We start from the raw sequence: 17,189 nt of genomic DNA on the forward strand, positions 1-17,189 counted from the left end.
TACCTGTAGCTACACGCCGTTTACGTGAACTTATACCTGTAGCTACACGCCGTGTAAGTGTTCTTATACCTGTAGTTACACGCCGTGTACGTGAACTTATACCTGTAGCTACACGCCGTGTACGTGAACTTATACCTGTAGCTACACGCCGTGTACGTGAACTAATACCTGTAGCTACACGCCGTGTACGTGTACCTTTACCTGTAGCTACACGCCGTGTACGCGTACTTATACCTGTAGCTACACGCCGCGTACGAGAACTTATACCGGTAGTCACACGCCGTGTACGTGAACTTATACCGGTAGTCACACGCCGTGTACGTGAACTTATACCTGTAGCTACACGCCGTGTACGTGAACTTATACTTGTAGCTACACGCCGTGTACGTGAACTATTAACAGTAGCTTCACGCCGTGTACGTGAAATTGTACCTGTAACTACATGCAGTGTACGTGAAATTGTACCTGTAGCTACACGGCGTTGACATGAAATTGTACCTGTAACTGCATGCTATGTACGTAATTTATTCCTGTAGCTACACGCCTTGTGCGTGAACCTATACCTGTATCTACACGACGTATACGTGAACATATACCTGTAGCTACACGCCGCGTACGTGAACTTATACTTGTAGCTACACGCCGTGTACGTGAACTATTAACAGTAGCTTCACGCCGTGTACGTGAAATTGTACCTGTAACTACATGCAGTGTACGTGAAATTGTACCTGTAGCTACACGGCGTTGACATGAAATTGTACCTGTAACTGCATGCTATGTACGTAATTTATTCCTGTAGCTACACGCCTTGTGCGTGAACCTATACCTGTAGCTACTCGACGTGTACGTGAACATATACCTGTAGCTACACGCCGTGTACGTGAACTTATACCTGTAGCTACACACCTTGTACCTAAACTTATACCCGTAGCTACACGTCGTGTACGTGAACTTATACCTGTAGCTACACGCCATGTTCGTGAACTTATACCTGTATCTACACGCCGTGTACGTGAACATATACCTGTATCTACACGCCGTATGCGTGAACTTATTCTTGTAGCAACACGCCGCGTACGTGAACTTATACTTGTAGCTACACGCCGTGTACGTGAACTAATACAGGACTCCACGTCGTGTACGTGAACTAATACCTGTAGCTTCACGCCGTGTACTTGAACTTATTTGTACCTGTAGCTACACGCCATGTACGAAACTCTAAACTTGTAGCAACACGCCGCGTACGTGAACTTATACCTGTATCTACACGCCGTATGCGTGAACTTATACCTGTAGCTACACGCCGTGTACGTAACTTATACCTGTAGCTACACGCCGTGTACGTGAACTTATACCTGTAGCTACTACGCCGTGTACGTGTATTTATCCTGTAGCTACACGCCGTGTACGCGTACTTAGCCTAAAAAAAAAATACATTTGGTTCGGGTTACCCGACCCTACCTACGGAATAGGCGCCGACCCTACCGTTTTTATAGTCAGTTTAAAAAAAAAATGAAAAACTAAAAAAAAAAAAATAAAAAAAATATATATATTTCGTTTTTTTTTTTAATTGCTTTTTAATATTAAGTTTAAACCTTAAATGCTTGTACAGAAGATAGCTTTAACACCATTCTCCAATGATGAAAATTATATTCTTATATAAAACCTAATAAAAAAAAAAAAATAAAAAAAAATAAAAAGCCTACCTACCCTACCTATTTTTTTTAAGGATGTAACCCTCACCAAACAATTTTTTTTTAGGCCCCAGTCATATTTACCTGATGCATCGTAGCCATGTGTTATCTCGTGTCCAATCACCAGTCCTATACCACCAAAGTTGATGGACCTGTAATTCAAAACCAGATATTTCAATCATGAAATATTAGAATAAAACCTACATTTTTAGCCAATGAAATTGCTAATAGGCAATCAGTTAGAAATAGGCTTAATCATTATGTTCAATTTTCTTGACAATGTCACTCTTTTGTCAGGCAATGATGTTGTATTCAAGTCAGGTAGATGACCTTAACTAAAATCTAAATGATTAAGAAGGGCTCCTTCGCTTCGCTAACTCCGCCCATTGTTTAATCATTACGATTTTAATTCATATCATCTATTACTTAAAGTTATTTCCGAAATATTTCTGACAAACTCACTTTGATGATGAAATGTTTTTATGTATACATGTATTTTTTTCGTCCAAAAGTCAAGCTATTAGAACATAATAGAACATATAAAACCGTGATAAAAAGATACACAACACTTGAATCAGCTTTATTCTATTGTTTATCATTTATTCTGCAGATAACAATTACATGCTTAAAGGTTTGACTTACGCTGGATAGTTGATGTCATAGTAGGGGCTTTGCAATATCCCGGCAGGAAAAACTGAAACAGACCAACGACCGTGATGATTCAAACCTTCAAATAAACAGTCTATTAACATACATATAGACATTATATCCATGAGTATACTTATATCAAAATTTGTTGACATGAAATCAATGCAAACATCGCAATATATAAATAAGAGAAAAAATATCATTGGTCGGATTACAAAATAAAAATATTGGTAAAACAAATAAATAACAGTACCAAGTTCAACCAAGTACATGCCTTAAAATAGCGGCCAGCCAGTATCAAGTAAATAGCATGTGATGTCTTTAAATAACTGTATGTACGCTTACCACAAGCGAATCAAGGGGGCGCACCCGCCCCGCCCCCCCCCCACCCCCCAAAAAACAACAAACAAACAACAACAACAAAAAAACACAAAAAAAAACATCGGACAGGTTTACTTTTAATTAAAAAATATAGGAGGAAAAAAGTAATAAAATACATGTACGCCAAAATGCACCATTTTGGACTAGAAATAGTTACAATATTTAGGGAACATCCAATCCTCAGCCAACACTTAGCTACACTCTCACAGATTGAACGTTTTGACAACTTTTTATTTTTTTGTCTTGGAACGAGCCAATCTTTGCGAAAATCCATGGAAACCAGTTATATACGACTGCTGACAAAAATGAGATCGCATATTTTTATATTTAAGTTCAAAAATGAGGTTTAATGCATTTTTCTTAAACCGTTAGTAACCGTTAGTAACGGTTTAAGCCATAAAACATTAAATTTCGAACAGAAATATGAAAATCTACGATCTGATTTTTTGTCAGTAACTGGTTTGAAGATATTTACGCAAAAATTTGCTCTTTCCAAGACAAAAAAAATAAAAAAGTTGTAGAAATGGTAAATCTGTGAGAGTGCAGCTTTAAAACCAAATTATTTTCGGTTCAAAGGGAGGGACGCAAGTCAAGGGTTACGCTCCTAAGCTACGCCCCCTCTAACGTCGAATCCTGGAGCCGCCCTTGCCTACCTAGTTCGTGCTTTGTAATATCCCGGCGGAAAACATCCATACTATTCAATTGTTACTGATCTAAGGCCGAGAAACACGCAAAAGGAACCACATCAGGCAAACATGATTTACTTCCCTTGGAATATTTTACTTTTACATTATCTCCACTGTTCGTGTATTTCATCGTCGGCACCCACGGTACTTTCTTCCGTTAACGAAGCATAGCGTAGTGTGTATCGTGGGTATCGGACGATGGGGGTAATTAAGCTATTGGCCGTATTGTTAAGTGGTCACCCTTGAGAGGGTATTAATAAACTGACAAGTCAAGTCAAACACCGTTTATTCGCTCATACCATACACATGGCAAATGAGGTCATATACAAAGCATATGTACATACATGGCGGCAGATACATTGTAAATTTTTAACTACAATTTATATGATACCCAATACGAGTATCGGAGAGACATTCACATGAGGTAAGAAAACATTTTAGACAATTCTCAATGAATAAGGTTGTATCAATAGTAGAAATATTACCTTTGAATCACTAGTAAATAAGAAAAGGATTATCTTACAAGTGTGTGCCTAATTGAAAATTGATATATTTAATCGAATTTGGCGAACGAAATACTGTAAAAGAAGAGAAAGTCATACAAAAAACCCTTAATATATGAGAAAACCTATCCGAAACAAAATGATAGGAAGTCAAAGGGTTTTTTAATTCAATATTTTGTTTTTCTGACATGAGACATGTTAATAATACACCACAGCTTGTTTCTAACTAACATCGTATTACGCCAATATGACAATATTAATGTTTTACATAATTATAATAATTTAAATTACAGCACATGTCATACATATATGTTTGTGAAAAATCTGCAAATCGACAATGATTAACATATAACTACAGTACATATATTTACATATGTAATACATACATTCAAAAACTCAAAATAATGAATGGAAATTTTCAAGCAAATCACTATATATAACTATCAATTCACTATATTGCATATAGTTACCTAAATTTTGAAATAATAATATTAACAAATCTATATAATACGGATAATGCATTTAGACTTTTTCGGGACCTAGTGAAAAAAGTCGAGATAACGAATTGTAACATAGGCAATGTGTGAAATTCGACCACTGGGACTGAAAAAGGAGGTCGACATAGCGAAAAAGTCGAGATAAAAAAATCGACACAAACAGATTTATTTTATAAAGAATAAGAAGGAATTAATTCGGGACCGGAAAAAAAGTCGACATAACCGGAAAGTCGACTTATCCGAAGTCGACATAGCGAGGTTCGACTGTATTTTTGAAGTTTCGACTACTGGGCTTGTCCCTGTAGTCTCCTTGTTTTATTGGGTGGAAACAAACACTGATGTCCATTTGAGAAGCAAAGGGAAAAGGTCACTGGTTGTACTTATGGGGCATCGACACATTTGTCTAAAACCTATCAACGTGTGCCAATTCTTACAAAACATCTTGCACCTAATCATTTATGACTGTTTGTTAAGGTGTTGTATACATTTTCAATAATGATTCCGATTGTTTGTATCAACTTTCGTAAAAATCGACTTACATTCATAGTTCATCGGACAATGATGTTCGCGTTGACCTATTAGGTAATAGGTGGACAGACTGAAACCGACCTGTTACACTCCAAAACAGCATCATTAAATATACATGCTTCGCAAAGTATCATAGGGAAACATACACAAAAGTAGTGACCAATTTAATATCGTTTTAAAAGTCCAACGTACCTATAGCGTTGAGGCCACTGTGGTAATAAGCGTTCACTATAGCTGGACGTTCTGGCCACCTGCAGAAGACAAAGGCATTCATTAAAGGCATGTATCAACTTGATGTCGACATTAACAAATGTTTTGGTGAAATAAGTTTTGAACCAAAGAAACCATTAATTATAATTTTAAACACACTATGCAGTGGTATCGATCAACAAAATATTGACTTTAACAACATGTTTTGTTTGAGCAAAAACATTTCACAAAATATGATTTTGAAATAGACGAAGCACTTTGTCAAGGATATTTTATAATACGTTTTAGATGTTTAACCAAATGATGTGACTGTTTCTGGTGAAAAGAACATGAATCTTTGAATGAAGTTAGTAACTATTACTATTTAATTTCTGTTACCATGTTTAACGAGCAGTATTTTGATGTTTTTTTTTGTGTTTTGCGACATACGTATGTTGACAAAGCATATCGTTTCAGTAATGAAATTTTGTTTATTTATCGATGCGAGATTCCAATTGAAACACAGCATCTGATAACATCTCCAATGCAGGAGTCTCCCTTGCAAAGCATATAGTTTAAGGAATGAAGATTTGTTTACTGATCGATGCGAGTTCACGGGCGTAGCTAGGCCTAAACAATCTTGTAGGCCTGATGGTTCTAGGTGAGTTTGGGGACGTTTATATCCACATTACACACACTTTTTTTATATGTGCAATGATTACAATAAAATCAAACAATACACCCTACACGTTGTTTAAATAAACACCTAACTTGATTTTGTTAAAACTACATTTGTAAAACAAATTTTCCAGAGTTGTTCAAAGTGTTATTAAATTAGCTATTTGTATTGCATTTTAGGGTTATCTCAATTTGTCATTTTTCAAAAAAAGTTGTAGGCCCAGGCATACAAGGCCTATATGTAGCTACGCCACTAAATGTGTCGATTCGAACACAACATCTGAATTTCAAACGCAGTGGTTTCCCCTGGCGAGCAAAAAACGTAAGAAAATAATGAACAACTATAATGTGTGTTTTTTTTTAAATAGATTTTACATGTTTTTTAGCAATCATTGTTTCGCATTTTCCATGACACTGCGCTTTTACGCATTTACGCTCCGCTGCTTAGCGCATTTTCGCTCTTTCAGCGGAAAGGCAGACATATCATCCATTGTGGTAAAGAGATCTTACTTTTCGTAGCTAGGCTGTCTCAGCTCGGCTAGTTGTCTGAGGCCAACAAACCGCCGCATGTAACGGAGGTTCTCGAAAAAATTCGTTTCCATCATGTTCACCTGTGAAGGAAAAGGGTAAACGTTTTGAGTAGTATATTTGGTAAAGGTGGCTGCCTTTCACCCAAGAGGCTGTGGGTTCAAGCCAGACCAGGTTGTTTTTCTGCTGATTTCTATCCATTCGGAACACCTCGGCAATTTTCAAACAATCTCGGATGTACATCAGAAGTTCTAAGTAGTTCTATTCGGTATTTATTAATAATAGTATTACTTGATTATAGAGTTTTAACATGTGTTTTGTATAAATAAGTTTAAATTGATTGTTTGCCAGTGAAGTGAATTATTGCATAAATTATTAACATTACCAAGATTTTACAAATTCGACGGCATATCTACCAGGCTCGTCAAATGGCGGAAATGGCCGAGGAGTTCCGATTGCAGATACTTAAATGAATTAAATAGACTGGCTACCGGGAACGTACATAGCATTAATAGACTGGCTACCGGGTATGTATACAGGATGAATAGACTGGCTACCGGGAATGTATACAGCATGAATGGACTGGCTACCGGGAATGTATACAACATGAATGGACTGGCTACCGGGAATGTATACAGCATGAAAATGACTGGGGACCGGGAATGTACTTGCCTCTGCATAGTGCATTTCCATCGCCGTGTCGTTAAAGATGAAACCGGGAAAGCCTATCAAAGATTTCATTGTCTCAAGCTGCAAGAAAACAAACACAGTTGCAAAGGATATTGGCGGATATAAAACAACATTACTTATCACCTGTTATTGATAGATTTCCTAAATTCTTTCCCTCAAAGCTACTTCGTTAAAGGCGAAAATACGACAACATTGTTAAGGAGTTATCTTCAATATAAGACAATTTCAAGATGATCATTGTGGTATTCAACGATTATCGTGACTAGGCTTTCACAAATCCTTTCCTCAAAGGAACGACGTTAAAGGCGATCAAACCACTTTGTTTTGGAATTATCGCGACGTTTCTGTGCAATGCAGATATTATTTTTTACCATATAACCAGCATTATGGTACACCTAACAAACGACCTACTTTTAAAAGCGCGGCGTCCTTGGTTTCCTCGTCCATCCAGTCATTTTGGAGAACTATGTCCTTGAAGATTCTTCTCAAATAACTTATCAACTGTAACATCTAGAATGAAAAATGATGACTTTTATCACCTAACTATATTTCTAGACTACTCCTAGACACAGTCACTTTAAGGGAGTGAGCTTCTGCATTGGCGTCATATGACCTGTATTTATATAAGTGAAATTCTATCTAAAAGTGTGCTTTTTTCTTCAGATTTATCAACATGGTAAATCCTTCCAACGATCTAGCATAACACAACTATGATTTACTGCAGTTTAACAGGAGATGTAGAAATGCCAAAAGCAGCTATAAGTTGGTAGGAGTAACCCCTTTGATAAAGGGAGCAAAAACCCTCTTATGCTAAATGTCACTTTTACAGGTTATTTGACACCAAAGCAAAATAGCGTCAAGTGACTGTGCTCCGAGACTAAATAAATCAAAGCGCCTATGGTGCGGATTTGGACCGGGCAAAATGGTAATACACTTATATATAAGCAAGGTTGTTTTGGCTGCAAATTAAACTCGCAGTCATGGCTATGTGAATACTAGTACTTACACATCTGGTTAAAAGCAAGAGAAATCATTATAGAACAGAACAGCTGAATAAGCAGTGATTTGTCATGTACATTCATGTAATTCATTATAGTTCACGATATGTTACTGCATCCACCAAACAGTTTACTGAAGCGCTTTAGCAATAAGGAGGGTAGTGGGCGAAGTAACTGTATTGTGCGATGTAGTCAAGGACAACGTTCAATAACAATAGCGCGTATAACGAATAGCGTCATCATTTATCCGCACGATAATTATAGCCAATTAAGCTCCTCTGTCCTGTTACTGTTCCGATATTTGGGTAAATATCGTATATTGGCAAAAACAATGAAAACACACTCCATTATGGAACAGCCTGGTAAAAGCCATAGTGTCTTAGTTTCCATAATTGATACTCACGTGATTTCTCTGTCGGGGACCAAATGCAAACTCGGCGTACATCCGCCCAGTGGCGCTGTCCAAAAACTCGTTTGTAATCTCGGAGCACCGTAAACCACGAGACTTGAGTTCCTTCACACCTTCAGTTACCTATAGAATAATAACACAGTCGTATTTAATGTAACTAACGATGTCCCCGACCCCTGGTAATACATGACTTCGGGGAAACAAAAAGAGACACAGAAGGACATATTCTAAAACCTGGCCAGGCCTGGACACAAAATGCTGGGTTTTAGAACATGCCACATAGAAGTCTCAAAAGAAAGAAGAAAATGTTACTAACTACCACTCTTTAGATGAGGTCTCTATTGTATCGATTACATAACATATCGACCAACAGAACCGCTCTGTACAATCAAGTTGTCCACAGTCGTTCCACAATATTTCTGACATTAATTTATCAAAACGAACATTTTTTACTTCTGGATTGAAGGAATAAAAAGACATTGAATCGCAGCCTCTATGTCAAAGTAAAAGTAATTATTTTATAATAAATGCTTATGGCGTTTAATTCTTAAAAAAATAATGTTTACACGAAAAGAACGAGAAATTCAGATGGATACAAGGACGTTAATTTTAAGCAATTACCTTTCTGAACGCCAGTCTTTTAAGGCTGAATTTCTCATGTAGGCTAATGAACTGCTTTGTGATAAGCCTCCACACCAGGTAGTTCGCAATGGTTCTGTTCAAATACAGAACCTTCATTTTACGCGCATATGCATAAAACAGATATAGTAATTAATTTGATATAAATTGTTACACTAGTTTACACTGGTAAATATATGTTGCTATTGGTAATGTAATGAAGAGTATAAAATCGAGTAAAAAAGACTTCAGCGTACAATCGATTCACAAATCTTATAAATATTAACTGTGAGAGTAAATCCGTGTATTATATAATCAAAATGATTCATCGTTTTTCAAAACATCTCTTGAATAAGTAAAACAAAACTTACATTTGATTGAATATATTTCTAAATTTGTATATTTTTAGCAGTTTTTTAAAAATCAAGTTCGACCAATATGGCACTAACTTGGTAGAGGTCCTGTTCAGCAAGGGAAACAACCCGTCATAGTACGGTTTCATCCACAAAACGACGGGTTCCGAGGTTTCTATGGTTACTTCCGCGTCTCCGAACGCGAGTTGTAAGTATCGTAACCAGTCAAACTGTGAACAGAAGAAATTAATTGTCAAAGGAAATGATTTATGTACATGCACAATGGGCTCAACGAAAACAGAACACATTTTTATTAATTTGGTTTGCACTTATTTGTAGCCAAATGGCAATAGAGATATATTTTAGAAAATTTCCGCCTCTATTTCATATGTGTCATATATAGATAGAGTATAAAAGGTGCACAGACAGAATGAAACTCTGGTCAGAGCTAACCTGGTTCTTTAATGTGCATCAGTGTATACAACTGTCACTCCGTACCCCTATTTAACGTCTCTCCCGGAAGAAGGTCAGTATTTATTTAGTGGGGTGGCGGGGAATCGAAGCTGCGACCCGTTGATTTACAGTCAAGTGTGTTACCACTAGACCACTGATACGTCACAAGTCACGTAATAACAAAAGTTGAATACTTATATAAAGACTGTTACCTGTGGATAGATGATGGAAAGCTGGGAGACGGTCATACGGCGGTAGTTTCCCTCCATATCCCGTCTGTCGGCGAAGCCAACGGATATCTGTAAGACATATGGTAAGGTAAAGTTTTCAAATTATTTATCGAAGTTTTTGAATTGGTTTACATATCTGAATTGCATAGCACAACATTTATAATACTATCGACATGGCGAAAATGATCAAACTTATTTATATGTGTGCATATTTTCTGGTGTTATGAAATAAACATCAATATTTTGAGAAACATCCGAGTTGTGCTAAATTTCAATGATGCAACAGCATCGTCAATTTTGGCTTGTTCCCTATTTAACCTGATTTTACGCCCCCCCCCCCCCCAAAAAAAAAAAAACGAGCTACAAACCTTCGCAAGATCCCGCTCAAAGTTAACCATATCTGTCATGTGTTTCTGTGCCACTTCCGGTGTGGCGCCAAGGGCCTCGGCGACACCGGAGGCGTACCGGATGTAGGCTGTCACGAGTGCCCCATCATCGTACATGTCCTTGCCCTCCAGCAGAAGGGACGGCTGGTCAAACTGCGAATGGCCGAAACAGAAATCGCAATGTTGTTTTGCTATTATTGAAACAAGTTAGAGCCCGAATACTTACTTATTGGCGCCGCACTGAAGTGCGCGCCTATTATGGAATGGTGGCGCCGCACTGAAGTGCGCGCCTATTATGGAATGGGAATTTATTTTAGTTAGTGGTAGGAGCGGTTTTTAAGTTGATTGACAGTTGGGTTTTACTGTTATTTTATTATAATTAAAAAATGCAAATGGGTGGCGATTGCATGGGTGTTAAAAATGCTATTTATGGTTGAATAGATTGTCTTCAATTTATCTTCAAAACATTATATCGGAAGAACGACAAATAAGTTAACTGTTCCCGATTCGTTTTTGTTTTCCGATTGGTTACCTGTAATATCATGTGCCGGAAATGTAAACATTCGGAGGAGTTCCGAATGAAATGTAAAATGTGTGGACCGGTAATTATGTGAATGGGAATAATTATATTATATGTTGTTTTGTTATGTTTACTGCATTGATAAACCATGAGGTAAGCTGTTTTCTTTAATTTAATCGATATTGGAATTAAATGTTCACCTAACTTTATTTGTTAATGTGTTGAAAGTGACATTAGTAAAATTTTATTACGATTGCCCCCGAGTTGTTTTATTTTTATAACACTAAACATATCCGGATGTTGCTATTTTTAGAACCAGAAGGTATTTCCCCGCTATTCATAGGTCAATAATGGAATTTCTACACCGTCGTTTAATAGTTGGAAACTGGGTGATGTTTTTTCATGAATATACGTTAAAATAAGTAAACACTAAAAGTGCACACTGGCAGTTGATTACGATACATCTAACCATTTGAGTCATTACAGTAAAACATGGATTATAAGAGAATTATACGCGTAAGAGAAGATTTCCTGTCGAAAAAACGAATGTCAACAATCAGCATGGAACTGGGATATTCGTATCAAAGGGCTATTCAGGTAAATATCCTTGAGTTGTTGTGTACGTGTATGTGTTCAAAAATGTTTTTTTTATTTTTTATTTATCTTTGGAATTCTTAAATCATTATTTTTGGCTAAATGTTCAGACAGCGTGTTAATATTTTTACATGTACTATAAATATACATGTTACATACTTTACATCTACTTATAATGCACCAGTCAATTGTAACCACTGCCCCTCCCCCCCACCCTCCCAGGTCCTAGGAATAGGTGGGACTGTGACTTTCGGTCCAGCCAACCCCGGGTAAAAACCTCGTCCTGCTGGGACAATCTGATGGTCAAATCCCCGCAATATATTTTGCTCAAAGACAAAAGCACTGCATTCACCCGGCACTGTGAGGCCACCTGAAAGGTAAAAACACAGCACATTTTCCCCGCTATCCCCGGCATATCCCCAGACCTGGGGGGCCGTGGTTACAATTGACTGGTGCATTATGTACATATTTCATATTTTCAAATGTACTTATGTACATCATTTATGTATATGATATGAGTATGTAATCTTTTATTTGATTGTTTTATCTTAGAAAAATATAAGACTTAAAATTTTGTTTAAAAATGATGTGTTTTGGTAAGTGACCTATTTCTAACATACCATAATACATGAACATACCCATTATTTGTTTAAAAACTGCGTATTTTCAAAATAAACCTGTAAGAAAAGATGTACATGGTTTTGGGCTGGAAGCCACTACAGCTTGGACAAAGGCGACATTCATTTGCTTGGTGTAGGTCTCGTTGAACGCCATACTGTTGTGAATCATTATCAACCATATGCACAACAACTACACATTTGGGCCTACCAACCCTTACTCTTGGCTAAAACGGATATTAGTGCAGAATGTATAATTAATACATGTACATTTGTATTTTACGGTTGTAGTTTCTGTTGGTTGATAATCAGAAGTCTAATTTCTTTCAGGCAGGAAAATGACTGAATATTACTATGTCAACAAATCGGGGTTATATGAAAAATTCCAGCCTGCATTAAATACTTTGTTGGATCACTGAGGCAGATTTGACATCCATGTCTATCCACAAGGCAGTCACATCTGATAGAAATGATGTATTTCATATAAAACATATTTAAGTTGGTGTTTGTTGTTTTATAAACTCACTATTCAATAAGCCAGTGGTGGTGGTGGTGGTGGTGGTGGTGGTGATGGTGATGATGATGAATTTTATTGATAAATTTAGTAATTTTCTTTATATTTTATACATGTATGTATCAGCTTTTTGTATGTTTTTTTTATATCACTTCTGTATGATGAATGAGGAAACTTATTCTTCCCTACAAGTTGTCATTCCAGCATGGTGACGTTACCCCCTCCCCCTATATGATTAGAACTGCAGTGTACATGAACAATAACTCTATTTCAGTGTATTGCAAGAGTTATTCCCTTTGTACCTTTTCCTGTCCGGAGCATAACTAGAAAACTACTTGTTTGGATTTTCATTAAACATCATTCAATGGTATTTAGCACAACGAGAGGAAGTGCAGTGCACAATGACTATAGCTGTATTTCAGCTAATTACATAATTGTTGCCCTTTGTCGTTTTTTTCTTGACCAGAGCATTACTTTAAAACTACTTATGGTATTGAAATAAAACTTGGTATATGGATAGGTGGCAATGACAAAAAGTACAGTGCACAAGTACCCTAATTCTGTCGTGTTCATTAATGTACCACACCCCTAATGAAATGTTCAACTTGAAACTCTTCAATTTCAATGCTTCTGCCTATGTTGTCAAGCAGAATACTACACATATTTTGAGAATTTCATGGATGCGGTTCGTTGCACCATAATATGCTTGTTGGCCTTGACATTCCTTGTTTTTCAACATATAACAAATGCATAAACTATTAAACGGCACCCTTTGATGCTTTGCATCAATGGTCTTTCTTGTAAACTAGTTTAAGGGCTTAGTAAAAGTGTTTTCATTGACCGTTCCAAAGCGGCACCCTAATATTTATTAATAGACATTCTGTTGAATTATTGTTTCCTTGCGTTAATGGTTTATTTATTTCTTCATAGTCACTTGAAAGAATGTATTCGGTTTGATGTTGATGATTTAGTTAGCCTTATTTTTTTGTTTTGCTAATTAGTTTGAAGGCTTTATTTACATAAAAAGCAACAAAAAACATTTTGACTTTTCGACTTGACTTGTTGGGACAAATGTGAGGCCATATATTCAAAAAACTGGCTTAAACCACAAATAATTCCTGTCTCGACTTTAATTGTGTTCGTTATACACACAATCAAATTGCAGATATGCGCTAAAAGTACTAGGCGTAATCATTAAGAACTACAACTTTCAGGTATGTTTAAAGGCTGTTGCCACTCATCTGACACACTCCCAGCATTAGATTTTGCGTTGACCTAAGAGCCAATGATGTTGTAATCTAAGTCAGTTGAATGCCCTGAAGTAAAATCTTAATGATTGAGTAGTGCTCGTTCTCTAAGTACACTAACCCATTCTTAATCATTAAGATTTTAATTCATGACATCTACCTACTTCTTTAAACAAATTGTATATATAACATTCTGTATATAATAATATTTAATTATATATTTGGTTTCCCTGGATATACTTACGTATATTGTGTGTTTTCCGTACACTTTGTAATCGTTGAGAATATTTAACCCCATTAGAATACCATGCGGTATGGGCCACACGTAGTTTGTTGTGTACTGACGCGCATGCGCAACTCGAGCCTCGAGGTCAAAGTCTGTCTCGTTCCAAGATGGGTCAAGGACGGGCCAGCCGCCAAGGTCAGATATATATTTGAGCATTTCTACAATTCCTCTTTTTTCAATCGACTCTGGAATGTTTGAAAAAGAAATAAGTGCACATAAAACATATATACATGTACAAACTTTCCTGAAAAAAACAAACGAGCCCCCGATAAAAAAAAAAACAGATACTAAATGAGTGGCATTCTATATAGCATATACCACCCTCATTTGTTAGATAGATTTTCACTGCAAAATGAATATACATGTATTTTCAAACTTGTATTTAATCATGTTGGGAATCTCACAGAATGCATCATTTTCTGATATCAAATACTAGAACAAAGAATGAAGCATGTTGTTTACACGTCTGTTCTGTAGTTGGAATTACAGTAAAATGAATTAAAAACCGGCAAGATCGCTGATCATATAAAATTTGATGTTTTTCGATCTGAAAGCCCAAAACCTATCCGTCCGCGGACGTCAAACATAGAAAAGATTTTGTATGGCATTATATGAAATCTGCTTGTAAGTCCGTGTTACTATGGATTGTGCGCTGTTCAAGCAACTAGAAGACAAGAATGCTGATCGTAAAAAATTGGGGGAATGTTGATCAGTTAAAATGACTTCATAATTATTTTTAAGTGTATTTCAATTAACTTGACGTCCATTTTACTGTACGGAATTCGCAACGGTTTTTTAAAATGAGGTGAATTTTGATCAGTTACAGTTACTTTATTGTTATTGTTAAGTGTATTTCAATAAACTTGACGTCTTTTTTACTGTACGGAATTTGCAACGGTTATTTAAAATAAGGTTAATATTAATAATTTAAATTTACTTTAAAATTATTGGTTTTCTGCAAATGACGTACATTGACGTACTCTGATACAAAGGCAATCGTTAAAACATGATTAAACAATAAAAAAGGGAATTAGGAGAGGTTGATGGCTTCCAATTAGTGCGAAATGATTTTTAATGTCTTAATAACTAGTTCATAACATATTCAATGCTGTTTTATGTTTTTAGTCGAGTTATTTGAATGTTGAAATATGCAGGTCGATTGAATCTAAGAGTTTGGTAACGCTGACTGCTCCCAATTCGTACCATCATTGGAACATATAACAGTGTGTGTATACCACGTGATAATTTCGTCATAAATGCTACGTTGTTTAAAATGAAAATTTAAATCAAAGATAACTTTTCTTTAACTACATCCTTTTAAATGAAACAAAGTAAGTCTATGTCGCTGAAAGAGCACCGCCTTCCTTTGTTACCGAAGTTTGATAAGGTGATTAGTTTCATCAAACACTTCGACAAACCTGTTTCCAAAATAATGTTTTGACAGTGCTCCGTCAGACGGCCGTATTGTGAAAAGGTTTGTCGAAGTGGTTAAAGAAACTAAACTCTCAATCAAACTCTGGTAAAAGACCGAAGGCGGGGCTCCGTATACGGCATAGACTGCGCTATGTTTCATTTAAAAGGGTAAAAAATAGTGTAGTTATCTTTGTTTAAAGTCTTCATTCGAAGCAAAATGTTGCGTGCCGACGTAGCATTTATAACGCAATTTATCACGTGGTATTCACACACTGTATAAATGAGGATGAGATTTTAACACGTGGCTTACCTGTGTCCATACAAGATCTATAAAAGACCTTGGCCATGCGTTCCGGCTCAATGTCTCCACGATCTGGGCTCTCTAGAAGGTCTGAAACATAATAAAAGCACGTCTTTGTAACACTTTATCTGATTCTAAAACACTAATGCCTATATGCTGTTTGATATAAAAACTAGAATTTTCCGTACCAATTTAGGGAAAATTTGGAGATCTGGTTTTGTTGAAACAACATTGGTCTTTGACTTTGGAATAAATAAGAGTGTATAAGGAAATACCGGACGTTGAAATACAGTCGGATTTAAAAGACGGCGGCCTTCTAAGACACAGCCAAACACTAAGGCGAGATGAGCGGGTTATTAAATGTATTGGTTGGATACGCCATTTTCTATTCTAACATGACAATAAATGTAATAACAGACCTTCCAAACAATATGCTACGCTGGTGAATGATATTCTTTAATGCACTCACTTACAACAAGATTACATATATCTTGAGACACACCTCATCCGGTACGAAAATGGCCGAGAAATTACGGATGGAATGTAGGTTCTGAATGATCCAATGTTATCCTATTATCCTCGGCCAGTCGCACCTTCTCAATCATGGCCAATAGCTACTATGTAATTTTGAAAACAGCGACCGGCAGGATATCAACTATTTTGTCAACTTTGCTGAAAGCTCTTAACATTTTTTTCCCTTTCTGTTATAGACTCATTGGTCGGAAAATGCTTATGAATATTCAAGCTTAACAAAGTTTTGCCTGCCAATTTACACGGGGTATCATATATATTATGAATAAATTGGGGGGGTGGGTGGGGGAGGGAGGGAGTAGTGCCGAGGCAGATCCGTGATCTACAGGCAACACCCTTGACTGTCAATCCAGGGTTCGCAGGGTCGATTCCCACCGCAGCATTAAAATACTAATCGTCGTCCTAGATTCTGTCTGTGCACTATGCTCCAAAAATCTAAAGTGACTAACAATCTCATCGGAGCACTCGCCGAATGGGCAAGGCCCGTGTGCAAGTATAAATAAGCTTACACACCACCAGTACCGAGGATCCTATTTTCATTCGTTAAACACCTTCAACCAACTGTTGAGGAAAACTCTTAAACATTCCGCCATTTCTAAAGTTCCCTGAATATCCCTGTCAGGACGACCTTTCTCCGATAATGTACTAGTATATTCAGCCATTTTTCTCTGGACAACGTATTATCATTTGAGTAAAA

The 17,189-nt window shown here is 36.7% G+C and overlaps 1 protein-coding gene across 1 annotated transcript in view; it reads right to left on the bottom strand.

Annotated features, from left to right (window-relative positions):
• LOC128245308 (neprilysin-1-like) overlaps positions 1-17,189 on the bottom strand; it is a 180,504-nt gene that overhangs the window by 137,677 nt on the left and 25,638 nt on the right. Inside the window, exons 5-17 of the mRNA XM_052963432.1 lie at positions 15,971-16,051; positions 14,206-14,432; positions 10,452-10,622; positions 10,066-10,152; positions 9,497-9,630; positions 9,051-9,144; positions 8,424-8,552; positions 7,434-7,532; positions 7,005-7,082; positions 6,315-6,415; positions 5,130-5,188; positions 2,337-2,388; positions 1,779-1,846 (exon numbers count right to left, since the gene is read on the bottom strand). Of these exons, the coding sequence (XP_052819392.1) occupies positions 1,779-1,846; positions 2,337-2,388; positions 5,130-5,188; positions 6,315-6,415; positions 7,005-7,082; positions 7,434-7,532; positions 8,424-8,552; positions 9,051-9,144; positions 9,497-9,630; positions 10,066-10,152; positions 10,452-10,622; positions 14,206-14,432; positions 15,971-16,051 (1,380 nt within the window). The remainder of the gene's footprint in view (positions 1-1,778; positions 1,847-2,336; positions 2,389-5,129; positions 5,189-6,314; positions 6,416-7,004; positions 7,083-7,433; positions 7,533-8,423; positions 8,553-9,050; positions 9,145-9,496; positions 9,631-10,065; positions 10,153-10,451; positions 10,623-14,205; positions 14,433-15,970; positions 16,052-17,189) is intronic.

Source organism: Mya arenaria, chromosome 9 (assembly GCF_026914265.1).
Source record: "Mya arenaria isolate MELC-2E11 chromosome 9, ASM2691426v1".
Taxonomy (NCBI): Eukaryota; Metazoa; Mollusca; class Bivalvia; order Myida; family Myidae; genus Mya; species Mya arenaria.